At 37.2% G+C, this 21,536-nt stretch overlaps 1 protein-coding gene and 1 long non-coding RNA gene across 8 annotated transcripts in view; one reads left to right on the top strand and one right to left on the bottom strand.

Moving 5' to 3' along the window:
• Positions 1 to 21,536, top strand: part of C22H4orf51 (chromosome 22 C4orf51 homolog) — a 114,535-nt gene that overhangs the window by 50,833 nt on the left and 42,166 nt on the right. For all 6 annotated transcript variants that reach the window (XR_013167475.1, XM_077139901.1, XM_077139898.1 and 3 more), the window contains exons 4-5: positions 3,397 to 3,454; positions 19,450 to 19,523. Coding sequence is in view for 5 of the 6 variants with exons in the window: in XM_077139901.1 (XP_076996016.1) it covers positions 3,397 to 3,454; positions 19,450 to 19,523 (132 nt within the window). In the remaining variant the exon portion in view is untranslated. The remainder of the gene's footprint in view (positions 1 to 3,396; positions 3,455 to 19,449; positions 19,524 to 21,536) is intronic.
• The window catches only part of LOC143666265 (uncharacterized), a 30,348-nt gene that overhangs the window by 7,660 nt on the left and 1,152 nt on the right, over positions 1 to 21,536 (bottom strand). Inside the window, exons 2-3 of one of the 2 annotated variants that reach the window (XR_013167478.1) lie at positions 20,289 to 20,362; positions 18,870 to 19,445 (exon numbers count right to left, since the gene is read on the bottom strand). This is a non-coding gene — a long non-coding RNA (uncharacterized LOC143666265). Of the gene's footprint in view, positions 1 to 18,869; positions 19,446 to 20,288; positions 20,363 to 21,536 lie in introns of those variants that run through there. The other variant, XR_013167477.1, reaches the window with a different exon arrangement.

The following is a 21,536-nucleotide window of genomic DNA, read 5'->3' as shown; positions in this document are numbered from 1 at the left end:
CAATAAAAAATTATTATCTCATAGTTTCTGTGGGCTAGGAATTTGGAAGCAGATGAATTGGGTCATTCAGGGTCTCTCATGAGGCTGTCATCAAGATGTTGGCTGTTGTCTGAAGGCTTGACTGAGGTTGGAGGATCCACATCTCAGATAGTTTGCTCACATGCCTTTTGTTAGGAATTGTGCTGGTTTGAAAGGATGTATGTACCCTAGAAAAGCCATGTTTTAATCCTAATCCCATTTGTAAAGGCAGCCATTTCTTCTAATCCCTATTCAGCATTGTATGTTTGAAACTGTAATTAGATCATCTCCTTAGAGATGTGACTCAATCAAGAGTGATTGTTAAGCTGTATTAGGTGGAGATGTTTCTCCACCCATTTGGGTGGGTCTTGATTAGTTCATTGGAATCCTATAAAAGAGGAAACATTTTGGAGGAAGTTTGAGAATTTGAGAGAGCAGAGAGTGCCACAGCACCATGAAGCAGAGAGTCCACCAGCCAGTGACTTCTGGAGATGAAGAAGGAAAATGCCTCCCGGGGAGCTGGAGAGGGAGCTAGCAGATTATGCTATGTTTGCCATGTGCTCTTCCAGCTGAGAGAGAAACCTTGACCATGTTCGCCATGTGCCTTTCCATGAGAGAGAACCTCTGAACTTCATTGGCCTTCTTGAATCAAGGTATCTTTCCCTGGATGCCTTTGATTGGACATTTCTATAGATTTGTTTTAATTGGGACATTTTCTCCGCCTTAGAACTATAAACTAGCAACTTATTAAATTCCCCTTTTTAAAAACCATTCCATTTCAGATATATTGCATTCCAGCAGCTAGCAAACTAGAACAGGAGTCCTCAATTCCTGTCAGGCTATTGTCATGAAGCATCATTTCCTCATCATGTGGGACTCTGTATGGGGCTGCTTGAGTGCCCCTCATGACATGTCATCTGGCTTTCTCCAGAGTGAGTGATCCAAGAAAGATGGGGCAAAGAGGATGCCACAATGCCTTTTATGACCTAGTCTTGGAAGTCACATGCTATCACTTCTGTCATATTGCATTGGGCAGAAGCGAGTCACTAAATACAGCCCACTACCATTTTAAGAGAAGAGTATCAAAGAATTTGTGGTCATATTGTAAAATCACCACAATTTATATTAAAAAGGATTTCCTTAGTTTTTTTACTTGCATTGTTTCTGATAAGAAGTCAGCATTTAGTCTTATCTGTGTTACTTTGCATGCAATGTGCATTTTTTTCCTGTTTAGTTTTTAGAATTGCTTTTTTTTTTGTAAGTTTTCTACAATTTGATTATGTTGTGCTTTTGCTGAATTTTTCCATGTTTGTTTTGCTTGGCATTTGTTGAAAATTTTGGATCTATGAGTTTATACATTTTATTAAATCTGGAAAATTTTTGACTGCTTTTCTTTTAATATTTTTTTCACCCTTCCCCACTACACCCCATTTTTCTGGGATTCCAGTTACATGTGTGTTAGACCACTTGATATCACCTCATGGATCACTGAGACTCTACTCCTGTTTTTAATTCAGTCTTTTCTTCCACTTTATTTACATTTGGATAGTTTGGGTAAGATCTCTAATATTTTCTTCTGCAGTGTCTAAACTTATGGTAAGCCTATGTATTAGTCTGTTAAAGCTGCCAGAATGCAATATACCAGAAATAGAATAGCTTTTAAAAGGGGGAATTTATTAAGTTGCAAACTTACAGTTCTTAATAAGGTATGTCTTAATAAGGTATCCAGAAAAAGATACATTGGCTCAAGGAGGGCTGATCTAGGAGGGCATGTGGCTGGCATCTGCTGGTCCTTGTTTCTGGTTTATTGCTTCCAGCTTTTGATGCCTGTGGTTTCCTCTGTAAGCATCTTTGGGCCTTCACTTCATTCTTCCAAGACACAGCTCTGGGTTCTGGCTTGCTTAGCATCTCATCGGAAGGCACATGATAATGTCTGCTGAGCTCTGCCTTGTCTAGGCATCTTCTTTCTGTGGCATTCCAGGCATCTTCAAACATCTGTGTCTCTGTCTGTGCTCTGAACCAGCTGTTCACCAAGTGTCTGCATCTGAGGTTTCTCCAAAATATTTCCCCTTTTAAAAGACCCACCCTGAATGAGCAGAGTCACATCTCCATTTAATCAAAAGGTCACACCTATAATTGGGTGCATAACTTCTCCATGGAAGTAATCCAGAAGTCCACACCCACCATTGGGCATGCCATATCTCCATAGGGATAATTTAATCAAAAGTTTGAATCAGGATTGAAAGAATCCTGATTCTTCCCCAACAAGACTGGGTCAGGATTAAAACATGGCTTTTCTGGGGTACATAATTTGAAACCAGCACACTCATACAGTGAATTTTAGATATCATAAATCATATTTTTCAGATCTAGAATTTCCTTTTTGTTTGTTTGTTTGTTTTTTAAAAAATTCCCAGTCTAGTAATTCCAAAATATCTGCTATATCCGTGTCTGGTTCTGATGTTTTATTGTCTTCTTCAGACTGTGGTTTTTTTTGTTTTTTTTTTGTGGTTGTTGTTGTTGACTTTTAGTATGTCTTGTAATTTTTTGTTGAGAGCCAGGTATGATGTATTGGATAATAGGAACTGAGGTAAATCAGCTGTTAGTGTGATGTTTTATGTTTATCTGGCTAGGAGTTAAGTTGTGTTTAATTTTGCTGTAACTGTAGGTTTCAGAAACTTCAATATCCTCTAGTGTTCTTGTTTTTCTCTCCTCTGTTGTCTGGGGGTTTCCCTAGAAACTCATTCTTAAGTAGACTCTGTTTTGTAGCTCTGTCAGTTGCAATTCACTGTTATTAGACTGGAGCTCTGTTGATCTGATAAGGTTTTGAGGAGGGGAAAAGTTCTATAATCTTGTGATTAAATGTAATTTTTTAAAAATTGGACCAGAATTCCTGAACTGTGACCCTCAGAAAAATTTTCAATTATTTAAATAAGTAGAAAAATAAAATGATTTATTTTCAGATTTGAAAAGCAGTTACATACATTTCCATCTGTCAATTCTCAGCCCCCGTCTAGACCTCTATTATGTTACCCTACCAGCTTATCTACTGGGTCACCAGATCCTTGCTGTGGTAAAAGTGCTGGAAAGATTTGAATCATCTTGGATTAGTGAAAGTTGGCTATATTTTGTTCATCTTCAGAGTTGTCTTCTAAAGAAAGTGCCTATCTAAGATCGGCACAATCAACAAATCGTATTTTATGTTTTCTGTGAATTTGAACTCCTATACTAGAATTTGATAATCATAATACAGCAGCATTAAAAAGCCTTTACATAGGGTGGGATGGGAAACAGAAGAACACTGGAAAAGGAATTTTCTAGATTTCTTTTGTTACAGAGGGATTGGCAATTTATTTCTCTCTCTTCCTTCTTTTACAGGTTCACCAAATTCTATTTGGTGAATTTTCCCATGCACCTCCAAATCATGAAAAGTCATGTAAGTATCATAGTAAACCACCTTTCTATATCCATTTTCTGTCTTTATTTTAATTAAGATCCTCCACTGATATTTTCATACCTTCCAGAGTCTGAAGCCATTTGAGACCTTTTGCGTTTTCTCCTAATTCTTCCTGTGACCCACCTTATTGCTTCATTGTACCGCCCCTAACGTTAGGGAAGGTAGGAAGGGGTAATAAAAGGAGGCAGAACTCCAAAGAGACATTTGCCACTCTTCAGCAGCTCTGAAAAAGAGTTAATACATGAGAAGGTTGAGGTTGTGACAGAGGTGGGGCTGGAGGGGGGGATGTGAGGATTTGGACAATCAATTTTAAAAAGGTTTTGGGAAGTAACACTGTCAAGCTGGCAATGTGAGGCATCCTCTCAAGAGGTCTCCCCTCAGAATCAACTAATAAAAGGACAAACATGGAACTCTGAAGTATAATTGAGACTGGAGAAGGATCCCACAAAAGCTGAATAGAAGAAAAACAAAACAAAACACGAAACACTATAAATAAATAAGTCCTAGGCTCACCATTCCAGATCCCCCCACCTCATTTGGTCCTGCACAGCTAAAGAGTCACATAGAGGCAGCATGGCCTGGGTCCCTCTGACATGGATGCAGACCAGACAGCCATTCACACCAGTGACTTAGAACCCCACACCTACCTAGGCACAAGGACCCAAGTCCACAGAGTCCCAAGGTGGGATACAAGCAGCTGAGGAGGGCCACATACAGAAGTGCCCCCAGCAAAAAATGAGACCATGGCAGAACTATTAGCAAGAGATGTACATACACAATTCAGTCTCTTTGCTGGATCAACTAAACACAAAATGGACCTTTCTGGCTTGACTCTTTCTGGCTCCCCAGGGGAAATACCCTAATGAAGACAAAACTGGAGGCAGAAAAACATTATAGAAGAAAAAGGAAGGTGTTCCACCTTCTTTTTTTTCTTTTTCTTTTTTTAACTGCTGTAGGGCAGGACATATCCCAGAACTGAAAACCTTGATGAAAAGGGGGCACTGAGTGAGGGACAGAATTTAAACAAATTACAGGAGCTGCAGAGAAAATTCTGCACAGACATACAAAATAGAAGAGATTTAGATTTCTGAGGAAGGAACAAAGGAAACGAAGATTTCTCCTGGAGGTGAAACAATAACACAAAAAGTACAATCTTAAAAATTTTGCCAAGGCATAAGTCAGGTGCCAAAGAGCTGAGAAAATCTGAGTAGTTAAATACAGATTATTCTACAGTCCTGAATAAGTTGACCCTAGCATCAAAGATGAACCATAACACAATGTCAATTGACAAAACCCTTTGCAAAAGAAACTGACCTTCAGAGTTAACACATCAAAATAATCAGATGCCCAGATCTCAGCAAAAAATTATAAGCCATACTAAGAAAGAGGAAGATATGGTTCAGTCAAAGGAACAAATGAAAACTTCAGAAGAGTCAAAGAATTTGGAACACCTTATCAAAGAAGCTCAAACAAATCTCCTAAACCAATTCAAGGAGACAAAGGAAAATATGGATAGAAATAAACTAGAAATGGATATAGAACTAAATGATATTCAGGAGACAATATATGAGTACATGGAATTTGAAAGTTTAAAAAGAAATAAATTATGGGGATGAAAGGCACAATAATGAAGAATAAAAATACATGAGAGATATACAACAGCAGGTTGAACAGGCAGAAGAAAGTATCAATGAACTAGAAGAAAGGATAATCAAGCTTATAGAGTCAGAAGAACAGATGGAGAAAAGAATAGAAAAAAATAAGTAGTATCTCAGAGGCCTGAGTCACAGCATGAAGCATACAAACATATACTTCATGGGTGTTCCATGAGAACAGAAGGGAAAGGGACAGAAAGGATATTTGAGGAAATAATGGCCAAAAATTTCCCAACTCTTATGAAAGACATAAATACACACATCCAATAGGTGCAAAATACTCCAAATAGGAAAAACCCGAATAGACCTATTCTGAGACACATATTAATCAGAATTTCAAATGTCGAAGTAAAGAGAGAATTCTTAAAGCAGCACAAGTAATTTGTCATATACAAAGGATCCTCAATAAGAATAAGTTCTGATTTCTCATCAGGAGTCATGGAGGTGAGAACAACTGTGATATGATGTATTGAAGGTACTGAAAGACAAAATCTACCAAACAAAAATTCTTTATCTGGCAAAACTATCCTTCAAAAATGAAGATAGAGTTTAAAATATTCACAGATAAGCAGAAACTGAGAGCGTCTGACAACAAAATACCTGCCTGCTTTGGTTTGCTAAAGCTGCTGGAATGCAATATACCAGAAATGGGCTGGCTTTTGCAATGGGGGTTTATTCGCTTACAAATTTACAGTTCTAAGGCAATGAAAATGTCCAAATTAAGGCGTCAACAGGATAATACCTTCTCTGAAGAAAAGCCACCAACACCTGGGACACTTCTGTCACATGAGAAGGCACATGGCCTGCAACGACTGGGTCCTTCTCTCTTGGGTGTCACCGCCTTCATATTGTGGCTTCAGTGGTTTTCTCTCAGCTCCTCCAGGGGCTTCTTCTCTGAAGTTCTGTGGGTCCTTGCTTGCTTCTCCAGTGCTTTACTCTACACTCATGGGCTTTTTCTGTCTTTCGTCCTCTCATAAAGGACTCCAGTAAAAGGGTCAAGACCCACCTGGAATGGAGTGAATCACACCTCAACTGAAATAACCTAACCACAAGGTCACACCTATAACAGATCTGCACTCACAGAAATGGATTAAAACAACATGCTCTTTTCAGGGTACATAACAACTCAAACCACCAAATTCTGCCCTCTGAACCCCCAAAGGACATGTTATTTCCATATGCAAAGTACATTCATTCTATCACAATATCACAAAAGGTTTGAATCATTTCAGTAGAAATATTAAATAAAAAGCCTCATCAAAGTCAGTTATAGGTGTAATCTGTCCTGTGGCAAAATTCCCCTCCAGCTGTGGACCTGTGAAACTTAGAACTTTGTATCTTCCTGTATACAAAGGAGTGACCATCATAGAGTGAACATTACCATTTCCATAGGGAGAAAATGGAAGGAAAACAGGGGCCATCAGACCTAAACAGTTCCGAAAACCTGCAGGGCATACTTCATTAGATTTCAATGTCTGAGAACCATCTATAGAATGGTAATTTTTTCCTCAGAGCTTGAGAAAGCAGCATCCTCACCTTTTCTAAGGACTTGTGCAGCAACTCTGCTCTTTCCAAACAGTGGGGTGAAGTCTCCAACATCTACAAAAATTGGGGAGATGGCCACGTTCTTGACCCCACCCTTTTCAAGCATCTGCGTGGCAGCCAAATGCTCTGCCATCTCTGGGGCACAGGCTCCATCCCCTTAGAACAGTGGGGTGGCAGTCAGACTCTCCCTAGTCCCTGGGGAAAGTGCTCCACCCACTCTGAAGCCTGGGGTGGAAGTACTCTTCGTGATCAATGGGGTGGCCAAGTTCACCTCAATCCCCAGGCTTTGGGGGTTACCTGAGAGGTCTAATTACCTGAGAGCCTTGGACTGGTAACACTCTTCCTGAACAATGGGGTGGAAGGTTCACCTGCAAATCTGAGGCAAACTCATCCTTTCCGTATGCATGGGTAGATCTGTTCTCCTGGCCTAAGGTTTCTTGGCTCCAGACCTTAGCTTCCATGGTTCTATTTTTGAAGTAATTTTTCCTTCAATCTGTCCCTTTTAGTCCAGACTGGGAGTAGTTTCATTCATATGGATCTTATAAGAAATGTGTCAGCTTCACATGCAACCATCAGACAATAGGACCTTCCACAAGTCCTTTCTGGATAGCTACATCTCCAAGCTTGATGTACTGAAACAGTTAACTGGTTCCAGGTTTGGTTAAATCCTCACATGAGACAGTATTCTCCAGGGACTCATTTCCTTAAAGCTCAGAATCTTCCAAACTATCAAATTCTGGTTTCTTTGTACCCAAGAGTCAATTCTCAGCTTATCCCTTTTCTCTCACATTTTACTATAAGCTTCAAGGAAAATCCAGACTACACTTTCCACATTCAACTTGAAAATCTCTTCAGCTAAATGTCCAAGCTTGTCATTTTCAAATTCTGCCTTCCATCTGAAATCAGGACTCAATTTTGCCACTTTAAAATAAGGGTCACCTTTCTTCCAGTTTGCAATGACACATTCATCATTCATTTTAAGGCCTCACTGGAATACCTTTAGAGTCCATATGTCTACCAACACTGTTCAAAGCATTCTAGGCCTTTTCATCAAGCACCTCATGATTCCTCCAGAATCTTCTTCACCTTACCCATTTATAAAGTTGGTCCAGCATGTTTGATGTTTGCATTTCAGCATCCCACTTCTCAGCACCAAAATCTGTTTACATTTGTGAAAGGTGCCAGAAGGCAGTGTATCAGAAATGGGTTGGCTTTTACAATGGGGATTTACTTGCTTACAAATGTACAGTTCTAAGGCCATGAAAATGTCCAAATTAAGGCATCAACAGGATGATAGTTCTCTGAAGAAAGGCCATCAGCATCTGGGACACACCTCTGTCACATGGGAAGGAAAATGGCTGGCAACTGCTGGTCCTTCTTGCCTGGGTTTCACTAGGGGCTTTTTCTCTGTGCTTTGATGGGTCCTTGCTTGCTCCTTCAGGGATTTTCTCTATGTTCTATGGGCTGTTTCTGTCTTTTATCCTCTCATAAAAGACTCTAGTAAAAGGATCTTTACTGTATTGTATCCTCAAAATACAACTCTACTCTTAAATACCAAAAGAGTCAGATTATGATTGAACAAGAAAAATGCATTTTTCCTGAGAATGTACACGCAAAATATAAAGAGGCAATATGGGACAAAAAAAAAAACATAAAGAGGGTAAACAGACTGATAGTCAAGCAGAGAACTTGTATGCTACTGAATGTAAGTTGGCATCTTCTCAAATAAGTAGGTTTCAGATGTAGGTTGTATAACACAAATGCAAAGTAACCATAAATAAAGTATTTTAAAAATACACAAAACAGAAATGAGAAAGGGATCAATCACATACATCACAAAAGATCAATTATTTAAAAAAGGAGACAGAGATAAAGGAAAAGAGAAACAAAAAAAGATATGACATATAAAGACCAAGCACAAATTGGCTAAAATAAGTAATGTCTTTGCAGTAATGACACTGAATTTTAATGTATTAAAATCCTCTATAAAAACACACAGATTGGCAGCAGGACTTAAAAAAGCATAATCCAATTAAATCTTGTTTACAAAAGACTCACTTTAGACCCAAAGACAAAATAGGTTGAAAGTAAAAGGATGTAAAAAAAAATCCATGAGACCAGTAACAACAACAACAACAAAAGCTTGGGCAGCTATACTAATATTGGCAAAATATACTTCAAGTCAAAAGCTGTTATAAGAGACAAAGAAGGACACTATGTATTTATAAAGGGTCAATTCATCAAGAAGGAACAATAAACATAAATATTTATGAACCTAACCTAACCTAACCAGTAAAAGGATCAAGATCCACCTTGAATAAGTCACATCTCAATGGCCCACATCTCAGTTGAAATAACCTAACCACAAGATCCCACCTACAACAGGTCTGCACCCACAGGAATGGATTAAAAGGATATAGCCTTTTCTGGGGTACATGACAGCTTCAAACTACCATTCAGACCTACAAGAATTGTTCAAAGGAATTCTTCAGGTTCAAAGGAAAAGACAGGGGAGAATGGCTTAGAGTAGTGTAAAGAAGTGAAGAACTTCAGTAAGGATAACAAAAAGGGTAAATGCAAAACCCAATAGTATTGTATCCTCAAAATACAACTCTACTCTTAAATACCAGATTATGATTGATTAAGAGTCAGATTATGATTGAACAAGAAAAATGTTCAAATGGCCCAAAAGATTTGAGGCAAACACTGGCAAAACTTAAGGGAGAAATAAATACTTTGACAATAATATTTGGATATTTCAAAGCAGCACTCTCATCATAGATAGGACATCTAGACAAAAGACCAATAAGGAAACAGGGAACCTGAATAATATGATAAGTGAACTAGACCTAACAGACATATACAGAATATTGTATCCCAAACTGCAGGATATATATTCTTCTCAAGAGAACATGGATCATTCTCCTGGAGAGACCAAATGCTGTGTCAAGTCTCAAGTTTAAAAATATTTAATTATACAAAGAATCTTCTCTGACCACAATTGAACGAAGCTGGTAATCAATCGGAGGCAGAGTACTGGGAAATCCACAATTATATGAAGTTAAATAATATACTCTTAAACAATAAATGAGTTGAAGAAGAAACTACAAGGAAGATTTCAAGTAAATATCTTGAGACAAATGAAAATGAGAACACAAGATACCAAAACTTATGGGATGCAGTGAAGGCAGTGCTGAGAGGGAAATTTATAGCTCTAAATGCTTATATTTAAAAAAAGGAAGGAGACAAAAATCAAAGACCTGACTGGAGGTCTAGACCTGGAGGAACTAAAAAAAAAAAAAAAAGAGAGAAAACTTAACTCAAAGCAAGCAGAAGGAAAGAAATAACAAAGATTAGAGTAGAAATAATGAAACAGTGAGTAAAAAAAAAAACAAAGAGCATTAACAAAACAAAAAGTTGATTCTTTGAAAAGATCGATAAAATTGACACACTTTTAGAAAGACTGACAAGAAAAAGAAAAGATGCAAATAAAATCAGAAATGAGAGGGTTGGCATTACTACTGACTCCACAAAAATAAAATGGATCTTAAAAGGATACTATGAACAAATGTATGACAATGTTAGACAATCTGGATGAAATGGACATATTCCTAGAAATGCACAGGAAACCTACACTGACTCCAAATAATAGAATGTCTCAATAGACTAATTACAAGTACTGAGATTGATCAGTCATCAAAAAATTCCCGGCGCGAAGATGGCGGCGGCCACCGGCGGGCCGTGTGTGAGAAGCAGTAGAGAACTGTGGACAATTCTGCTTGGAAGGTCAGCTCTGAGAGAACTGAATCAGATTGAGGCAGAATTGAATAAACATCGGCAGCGGCTATTAGAGGGGCTTTCTTACTACAAACCTCCCAGTCCAAGTTCAGCTGAAAAAGTGAAAGCTAATAAAGATGTAGCTTCACCACTGAAGGAACTGGGTTTAAGAATCAGCAAGTTTTTGGGTCTTGATGAAGAACAAAGTGTACAGTTACTCCAGTGTTACCTTCAGGAAGATTATAGGGGTACTCGGGATTCACTAAAGACAGTATTGCAAGATGAGAGGCAGAGCCAGGGCTTGATCCTGAAGATTGCAGATTATTCTATGAAGAAAGAGCCTGTATTCTTCGTTGTGTCTTACACCTTCTCACTTATTTCCAAGATGAAAGACGCCCCTATAGGGTTGAATATGCAGAATGTGTTGATAAGTTGGAGAAGGAGTTAGTTTCAAAATGTAGACAGCAGTTTGAAGAACTTTATAAAACTGAAGCACCAACATGGGAGACACATGGAAACCTTATGCTTCCTTTGTTCTGGAGCAGCTAGAAGGGCAAATCTGAGATGAGATATGATAGCCCATGACAAATTCTGGGATCTGTCCTGTAACTACTTGTTGAAAAGTGCTTTGAAAACTACTGCTTTTTTTATTTCTTTGCTTTGTATATATGTCATATCATACAATAAAAAAAGTTGAAAAAAAAGAATAATGTATTGTGAATATTACTATATAGGTCTTTGTGTGGACTGTATGTTTTCATTTATCTTGGGTAAATTCCTTGGAGTGATTATTGTCATAAGTATATTTACCTCCATAGGGCACTGACAGACTGTCTCCAAAAGTGTCTTCAAACTTTCTCCCCATGTGTCTGTGGGCCCTTACTTAGGCTTCTCTGGGGCAAACTCTGAGTTTCGTCTCTTAGCTTAGCATTTCCTGGCTGGAGATTTCTTCTCTTCAGGTATCTGTGTCCTGGTTTCTCTAAGCATCTCTGTCGGCACTCCAAGCATTTCCTTTTATCTGTGTCTGAGCTGTCTCCAAAATGTTTCCCCTTTTAAAGGACTCCATTAAACTAATTAAGACCCATCTTGAATGGGTGGGGTCACACCTCCATCTAATCAAAAAGTCACACCTACATCCAATTGTGTGCATTTCAGTGAAAACAACCTAATCAAAATGGTCTGCCCCTAACTGAGTATGTCACACGTCCATGGAAATAACCCAATCAAGAGGTCCCACCCTACAATATTGGATCAGGATTAAAAGAACATGGCTTCCCCACAAGATTGGATTAGGAGTAAGAGAACATGGCTTTTCTGGAGGTAAATAATGGTTTCAAACCAGCAAAATGGTTCTTGCCTTTTGGGTCTTTAAGAAATCTTTGCCTAATGTCATACAGATTTTCTTTTCTTCTAGAAATTTTATACTTTTATGTTACATTTAGGTCTTTGATTAATTTTTAGTTTATTTTGTTATGGTATGAGGTAAAGGGCTAGATTCTTTTTTTTTCCATAAAAATACTTTGTTATTCCTGTACCATTTATTGAAAAGACTACCTTTTCCCATTGACTTATTTTGATACCTTTGTAAAAAATCAGTGGACTATAAATGAGGGTCTTGTTTCTGGTCCATTGAACTCATCTATTTTTAGGCCAATTTCTCTGTCTTAATTACTGTAGGTTTACATTGTCTTGAAATCTTTCATTTATGTAACTCTTTTTAAATTTCCCTTAGTAAGAATTTGTAGTTTTCAGTTTTCACGTATTGTACATTTTTTTTGTTAAATGTGTTCTTAAATATTTATTTTACCTTGCTATTGTAAGTGAATTTAAAAGATATATTTACTTTCAAATTGTTATTGTTAATATTTGAAACTGATTTTTATATATGGATCTTGTATCTTTGACCCTGCCGAATTCACTTATTTTATTAGGGTATTTTTGTGTATTTCTTAGGATTTTCTGTTTATGGTCTTGATATCTATAATAAATTTCTTTCCTATTTGAAAAAAAAAAATTCCCAACACGGCCCTGGCATCGTGGGATCAACAATTCCATCCTAACCAAAAGGGGGAAAAGAAGTGCAACTAGTAAAGTATCAGTGGCTGGGAGAGTTCAAATAGAGTCAAAAGGTTACTCTGGAGGTCACTCTTATGCATGCTTCAGTTAGACATTGCTACCTATCATAACTTGCCAAACTCCAATCAGAACCATTCCTGCCAATCATAAAGAACATCTAGGGCAATGTATAAGATTCTACAAAGATTCCATGCACTAGGGTAACTTAACAGAAACCTACAACATCCAGGTGGGTTCTTGGACCAGATAAGTCCTGAAAACTAGAGGGCCCAGCCTTTCCAGAGCTTCAATCACTTCCATCCCCCTACCCCATGTTATTGACAGCCCCTTCCAAAATGAAAAAGTTAGAATGGTCATAGTCCAAATACCCCTAAAGGGAGGGATAGAAAGATCAAAGGTGATGGTGGAGTTATACAAAGAGGGTAGGTTTTAACAAATGAATATGATTGCTGAGTCATTAAATTGATATTTCTTTTTGTCTCCAGTATCTTAGAGCAGCTAGAAGTAAAAACCTAGAATTGTGAAATTGTAACCCATACCAAACCCTGAAATCTGTTCTACAACTAATTGTTGTGCTGTGGCTTGAAATTTATTGCTTTTTTTGTATATATGTTTATTTTTCATGAAGAGGAAAAAAAGTCTATTTAGATTATAAAAAATATTTATTCCTTCTAGCTGCCTGTATTCTGGAGCAGCAAGAAGGAAAAATCTGGGAGTATGGAATGATAGCCCATGACAAACTCTGTGATATTTAACTACTTGTTAAAGAGTGCTTTGAAAACTATTGCTTTTTTCTTTCTTTGCTTTGTATATATGTTATATCATACAATAAAAAAGGTAAAAAAAAAAAAACACAAAAAACCTCCCAACAAATGATGCAAATGTTCCAAAAATGACCATGGTGATGAATACACACTATGTGACGATATTGGGAGCCACTGGTTGCACACCATGTATGAAATATATGAATGTGAAGATTTGTCAATTAAAATATTTTTAAAATACTCCCAATATCATATATATCATTAGAATGAAAGCTAGAAGATGAAACAAGGGACTGCATAACGTAGCAAACCCATTGTGGATGATGAAAATGGTTGATAGTGCAAATACGGGAATGTTCTTCCATGGATTATAACAAATGTATGTCAAAACTGCAAGGTGTTAATTATTGTATTAGGGTTCTCTAGAGAAACAGAACCAACAGGAGATATCTATAAATATGAGATTTATAAAGGTGTCTCATGCAACTGGGGTAATGGAAGAATCCAAAGTCCGTAGGACAGGCTGTGAAGCTCACAGCTCCAGCAAAGGGCTTCGATGAACTCTATAGGAGAGGCTCGGCCGGCTGAAAAAATAGTGAAAAAGTCTCTCTTCTCCCTTAAAAGTCTTCAACTGATGGGATTATCTCCTCATTGGGAGACACGCCCTTAGATTATTGTAGATGCAATCACCCACTGCTGCAATCAGATGACTGATGATTTAATAAACCAACTTTCCGATTTGTCAACCAGCCACAAAATATCCTTGCAGCAATGGTCAGGCTGGTGCTTTCCTGACTAGACAACTGGGCACATCACCTGGCCAAGTTGACACCAGAACCTAACCATCACAGTCCACCCTTTGGTACATGGAGAGAAATGCACCTGACATAAACTATAGGGACTACAGTTTACAGTAATATCTTAATGTTTGTCCATCAAATGTAACAAAGGGTTACATACAAGCTAACTGCCTTTATTAGGGGGGTATAAGAGGCATGGGGTTTTTCTTTTTGAGCTATGAAAATGTGCTAAAATTGATTGTGGCAACGTAAGCACAGCTCTGTGATTATACTGAGAGCCATTGGTTGTAAACTTTGGATGGATTGTACGGTATGTGAATAAAACTGTGGGGAAAAAATAATAATTTGAGAAAGTTAGTTGGTTAGTTGGATTAAGGAGAAATTATTGTCCACTCATTGTCCACTCAAATCAAATTTTTCACTCTCCAAAAGACACCTACAAATATATATACTGCTCATGTTTAAGACAAAAACTGTAATGAGGAAGCTATTATAGTGTAACAGAAATCGAAAGTATTATTTGCACTTCACTAAAAGGTATAATCTAAGTTCTCAGTTAAGATTCAATCCCGGGACATGACAGTGCTCTCAGTGTAGGCAGGAATCATGCCTTTCATCTATATTTCTGGCTTGAGCATAGCATTTGGCAGAAATTGGGTACAAATTGATTGTTGTCAAATGAGAGACTATCTTGGAGTAATATTCCAAAGAGATAGTCTACCAAGATTCAAAACTGTTGTTGCTTGTATTCTGCCAATTAAAGTACTTTTAAGGAATGGTGTGAATGAGAAGACATTCTTTGTATAGGAAGTATTAAAAAAAATCGCTCTTTAAAAAATTTTAAGTAATTCTATAGAATTTCTTCAAATAAGAAAGCATGTAAGATAAATGTATTTTTCCCAGGAAATTATAATCTTATCACCCAGGGACCATCACCGTTAATTTTTTTTAATTGTATAGTATAACAATTATAAAGCAAAGAAATTAAAAAGCAATAATTTTCATTCATTTCATTCATTCATTTGTTAAATTCTATCTTCACTGTATAATTCCACCATTACCTTTGATCTTTCTATCCCTCTCTTTAGGGGTATTTGAACTATGGCCATTCTAACTTTTTCATGTTGGAAGGGGCTGTCAATAATATGGGGTAGGGGATGGAACTGATTGATGCTCTGGAAAGGCTGGGCTCTCTAGTTTTCAGGACTTATCTGGTCCAGGAACCCACCTGGATGTTGTAGGTTTTTGTTAAGTTACCCTAGTGCATGGAATCTTTGTAGAATCTTATATATTGCCCTAGATGTTCTTTACGATTGGCAGGAATGGTTTTGATTGGAGTTTGGCAAGTTATGATAGGTAGCAATGTCTAACTGAAGTGTGCATAAGAGTGACCTCCAGAGTAGCCTCTTAAGTCTATTTGAACTCTCTCTGCCACTGATACTTTATTAGTTACACTTCTTTTCCACCTTTTGGTCAGGATGGCATTGTTGATCCCACAGTGCCAGGGCTGAATTCATCCCTGTGAGTCATCTCCCATGTCGCCAGGGTGACTTTCACCCCTGGATATCATGTCCCATGTAGGGAGGAGGGCAATGATTTCACTTGTATAGTTGGGCTTAGAGAAAGTGAGGCCACATCTGAGCAACAAGAGGGGTCCTCCAAAAGTAGTCTAAGCTTAACTATAGGTAGTCTAAGCTTCTCCACTACCTACATAAGCTTCACAAGAGCAAGCCCCAAGATTGAGGGCATGGCCTATAGATTCGGGTGTCCCTAAACTTTGACACAGTATCGGGGATTCCCTGATGTAAGGTTTAATAGTTCCATATTCTTTCTCCCATCCCTCATGGGACTTTGCTAATACTTTTTGATTATCTGCTTAATATACTCTAGGATGTATTCAGGTATTACAATAATCTATACAGGATTAAAGGACCTCTTTCTTATTCTGGGCTCCCTGTGTTTCAGTTGTTCAAATGAGCTCTACAGATAGGTTGACTTAGAGTTTGTGCTACAGAAAATTTCAGTTCCAGATCAAATAAACCTTTCTTCCATTGGTCTCAAAGAGTATGTGTGCTGTAAAATATAGACACTGTCTTCCTTACTCCTGTGTTCTGAAGTACTTTAACCTCAACCTGATTGGGTTTGCTCTTATCTCTAAATATCACGTTTTATATATACATATTAATTTCTAAATATATTTCCTTCCAGACTCTTTATTCATATGTTTATATTTTGTATAAATTTAGGATCACATTGAATTTCCAGAATATATAAAATCCCAACTATATATTATATATAAAATAATACAGAGTAAATTAAAAACCATTATTCAACAGCAACAACAAAAACAAGACCTCCCAACAAAGAAAATTCCGGAACAGCTGGCTTCACAGGTGAATTGTACCAAACATTCCAAGAGGAATTAATACCAATCCTTTTCATACTCTTCCAAAAAATTGAAGAGGAGGGAACACTACCTAACTCTTTCTATAAGGTCAACATCACCCTAATACCACAGCCAGAAAAAGAGATACAAGAATAGAAAATTACAAGCCAATTACTCTTATGAATACAGATGCAAAAATCTTCAACATAATGCTAGCAAATCACAAACAACAGCACATTAAAATAAATATACACCATGATCAAGTGGGCTTCATCCCAGGTATTCAAGCATGGTTCAACATAAGAAAATCAATTAATGTAATAAACCACATTAACATAACAAAGTAATAAAACCATATGATCATCTCAATTGACATAGAAAAGGCATTTGACAAAATCTGGCATTCTTTCCTGACCAAAAAAAAACACACATACACTTAGAAAATAAAAATAGAAGGAAACTTCTTCAATGTTGAGGAAGAAGATATATGAATGACCCACTGCTAACATCATACTCAATGGTAAAAGACTGAAAGCTTTCCCTATAAGATTTGGAATAAGACAAGGATGACCACTGTCATCACTGTTATTCAACATTGAATTGGCAGTTCTAGCCAGAGCAATTAGGCAAGAAAAAGAAATAAAAAGGCATCCAGATTGAAAAGGTAGAAGTAAAACTTTCATTATTTGCAGAAGACATTATCCCATACATAGACAGTCCTGAAAAATGTACAACAAAGCTACCAGAACTAACAAGTAAATGTAGCAAAGTGAAAAAGGCATAGGTCTAAAAAAAAAAGAGTAGTATTTCTATACACTACAGGTGAGAAATCTGAGGAGAAAATCAAGAAAAATTTCCATTCACAAGAGTGACTAAAATCAAATACCTAGGAATAAATTTAACTAACAATGAAAAGGACTTATACATGGAAAACTACAAAGCTTTGCTAAAAGAAAACAAAGAAGATCTAAATAAATGGAAGGACATTCATGTTCATGGATTGGAAAACTAAATATTGCCAAGATGTCAATTCGACCCAGATTCATTGCAATCCCAATAATAATTTCAACAACCTATTTTATAGAAATGGAAAACCCAGCCATCAACTTTATTGGGAATGGTTAAATTACTCAAATACCAAGAAGAATCTTGAAAGGAGTACTCACACTTCCTGACTTTAAAACTTATTACAAAGCCACAGTCGTCAAAACAGCCTGGTACTAGCACAAGGATATATTGACCAATGGAATTGAACTGAGAGTTCAGAAATATACCTTCACATCTATGGTCAATTGATTTTTGTAAAGAATATTCTTTTCAACAAATGGTACTGGGAGAACTGGATATCCATATGCAAAAGAATGAAGGAGGAACCTGACCTTACACCACATATACACAAATTAACTCAAAAATGAACAAAAGGCCTAAATATAAGAATCAGGAGTATAAAACTCCTAGAAGAAACTGTAGGGAAGCTTCTTCAAAATCTCATGGTAGGCAATGGTTTCTTAGACTTTACAGCCAAAGAACAGACAACAAAAGAAAAATAGGACCTCATCAAAAGAAAACAAAAACAAAAACAAAAAACGTTTGTACATCATGAAAGTGAAAAGACAGTCCACCAAATGGGAGAAAATATTTGGAAACCACACATCTGATAAGTGTTTAATATCTAGAATATATAAAGGAAACTTACACCTCCACAACGAAAAGACAAACCACCAAATTAAAAATGGGGGCAGTGCGACGGTGGCTCAGTGGCAGAATTCTCGTCTGACATGCCGGAGACCCAGATTCAATTCCCAGTACCTGCCCATGTTAAAAAAAAAAAAGGGCAAGCACAAATGATCAGAAAGCACATGAAATGATGCTCAACATCATTAGCTATTAGGGAAATTAAATCAAAACCATAAAGAAAAGAAAACCAAAAGGAAAACCACAATGAGATTCTATTTCAAATTCACTAGAATGGCTACTATTAAAAACAAAAAATTACAAATGTTGGGGAGGAATGTAATGGGAATGTAAAATGGTAGAGTCATTGTGGAAGACAGTTTGGCATTTCTTCAGAAAGTTAAGTATAGAATGAATGGTCATATGACCCAACAATCCCAGTAGTAGGTATATACCCAGAAAAACTGAAAGCATGGACTTAAACAGATATTTGTACACTGATATTCATAGTGGCATTATTCACTTATGCCAAAAGATGGAAGCAACCCAAGTGTCCATCAACCTATGAATGGATAAACAAAACGTGGTATATACGGATGATGGGATATTATTCAGTATTAAAAAGGAATGAGGTTCTGATTCATGACACAACATGGATGCACCCTGAAGACATGATGTTGAGTGAAATAAGCCAGACACAAAAGACAAATATTGTATGATCTCACTGATATGAAACAATTAGAATAAGAAAGCTCATAAAGAGTCAGAATCTAGAATATAGGGTACCAGGGGTTGGGTTGGTGGTAGGGAATGGGGATTTAATGCTTAAATTGTACAGATTTTCTATAAAGTTTGATAATAGACAGTGGTAATGGTAGCAGGGCTTTGTAAATGCAATTAATAACAGTGAATTATACATGTGAATTTGGCTTTTAAAAGGGGAAATTTTAGGTCTTATATATACTACTAGAATAAAAGTTTTAAGAAACAACATAGGACTGTACAACACAGTGAACCCATTGTAAATGATGGACTATAGTTAATAGTAAAATTATAAAAATATTCTTTCGTGAATTATAAAAACAATGTACTGGAATAATGCAAGGTGTTGATCATGGACTGGTACATGAGAACTCTGTATTTTATTTATTTTATGCATGATATTTCTGTAAAACTAAAAATTCTCTAACAACAACAACAAAAGGTTTTTGTCTATCTGTAAATTTCAGTTATTCATACTACCACAGACTCTGTTGACCAGAAGCATTTATATTGGCCATCTGTCTCTTCACCCTAGATATGAGAACGAAAAAACCATCATCTAGAAATCCGATGAAGTACAATCTAAAAAGAAACGACTTCCTGAGGAATGTAAGAATCCTTATTTTTGTCATCAAACCATGGAATCTTTGGGGTAGTTGTAAATGGGCTTCTGTATGTCTCTGTGCGGCAGGGGTGGTGGTGTGTGCATGCTTAAAGTTAGAATGAAAGTAATCCCAGATTTATATTGGGTGAAGAGTAGAGCTATCCCTTCAAGCATCAGGAATAGTTTCTTGTATAGCTCTCTCTCGAGTTGTTTTGGAAATAAGCCTCAAAGAGGTTTAGGGAGATTGGAATTACTCTTGTACTGTCAAAATTTACAACAGTGATTTGTTTGGGTTCTGCCTCTTGTGCAAAAGACACTAAATCCTCAGATTGTCCTTCACTGCTGGGGACCCAGCCTGGATGCCCAGTATCCTGGTCCTGCTTCTGTGCCTGTCCCGCTATCCAGCATCCACTGTCCCTACACCCCCTGACATGGCCCTCCAGATCAGAGACTGTCTTTTGCATGATCACACTTTCTCAAAAATCCAGTAATTTTTAAGAGGATGTTAGAATGGACTTCTTCTTTTGTCTTAGCATTCTGGCAGTGATTCCCAAAGAGTGAATTGAAAAAAGAACAAGAATTGGTTTCTGCAGGCACCTAACTAGCTTCAATTCATTTAATATAGAAGTTACAATAATTTTTCTTTACTATTTTTTTCTTTTTCATGATTTACCTGCAAATTGACTTTTTAAAAAGGTCAGCCTCGCCCTAAGCAATTATAGTTGCTATATCATGCGTTTGGTATGCTAGTTATGTGATATAAAACAAACCTGAGTGGGCAACGGTGGCTCAGTGGCAGAATTCTCTTCTGCTAGGTTGGAGCCCCAGGTTCAATTCCCGGAGCCTGCCCATGCAAAACAAAAACAAAAACAAAAAAACTCAACCACAAAATAAGAAACACTATTCAAGTGCCACCTAACATTATGACAAGAACCACCAGTTATATAAACAGATCACTTTGGTCTGTGGGTATCAACTCAATAAAGTGATCAATTTCACGAACAGGACAGAGTTGGATGGCCCACCTCAGTTCTCAGGTAACTAGTCTATCTTAATGGTGTGCTTCCAGAAATGGCGCTTCTTTAAAAAATTTTTTTTTGTTTTTTTTGCTTTAAGACCTTAAAACTACCAGGAGCATTTCAAGCTCAGGAAGGCACTGCTGTGGCAGGCTATGGAGGTGGTAATGGTAGCAGAGCTTTGTAAATGCAATTATTAACAGTAAATTATACATATGAATGTGGCTTTTAAAAGGGGAAATTTTAGGTCTTATATATATTACTAGAATAAAAGTTTTAAGAAACAACATAGGACTGTACAACACAGCGAACCCATTTAAATGATGGACTATAGTTAATAGTAAAATTATAAAAATATTATTTCGTGAATTATAAAAACAATGTACCAGAGTAATGTACTACTTGGTACTGAAGCTAAGTACCACTGAAAGTTATACTGTGTTGGCAGCCAGGGAGCTCCGTTCCCTGCAGAGTTGGTGCATGCTTCTAGTAAGGGCAGAGGATTTCCTAAAAGTGTATTTACTGCCTGCTGGCCTCCTGGGAGTTGCTTGGGAGAATCATTAACTATGGCTAAATAAATAAATCTCTCTTGCTACATGGAGTTGTACTGGTGCCAAGCGATTCCTTTGGCAATCACTGTCTGCAGCTGTCCTGGTGGAACAGTTGCCTTCTTCTTTGAGGTGCTGTCCCTCCTCCCACCCCCACAGCAACCTCTTTTAAATCAGCCATTCCTGTCGAATTAATTACATTACACCCTACTCCTGCTTCTATGATGCCCTGATAGGCTAAGTGTATACACACATACACACGCGATCAGTGTGGGGCACACATTTGGGAAACCTTGGACCTAGAGTCCTAACCAAAAAAATAAATCATGGCAGATTACTTTATTAGAAAAAGCAAAAATCTTAAATTTTTTTTTTGGTAGATGCTTTATTTGGGGGAGGAGGACAAGACCTGAGATGTAAAAATGTGCAAATTCCTGCACTAGCAACAAGTAGG

This window comes from Tamandua tetradactyla, chromosome 22 (genome assembly GCF_023851605.1).
Source record: "Tamandua tetradactyla isolate mTamTet1 chromosome 22, mTamTet1.pri, whole genome shotgun sequence".
Classification (NCBI taxonomy): domain Eukaryota; kingdom Metazoa; phylum Chordata; class Mammalia; order Pilosa; family Myrmecophagidae; genus Tamandua; species Tamandua tetradactyla.
The sequence above is the reverse complement of the archived record's forward strand: the minus strand, read 5'-3'. Positions and strand labels throughout refer to the sequence as shown.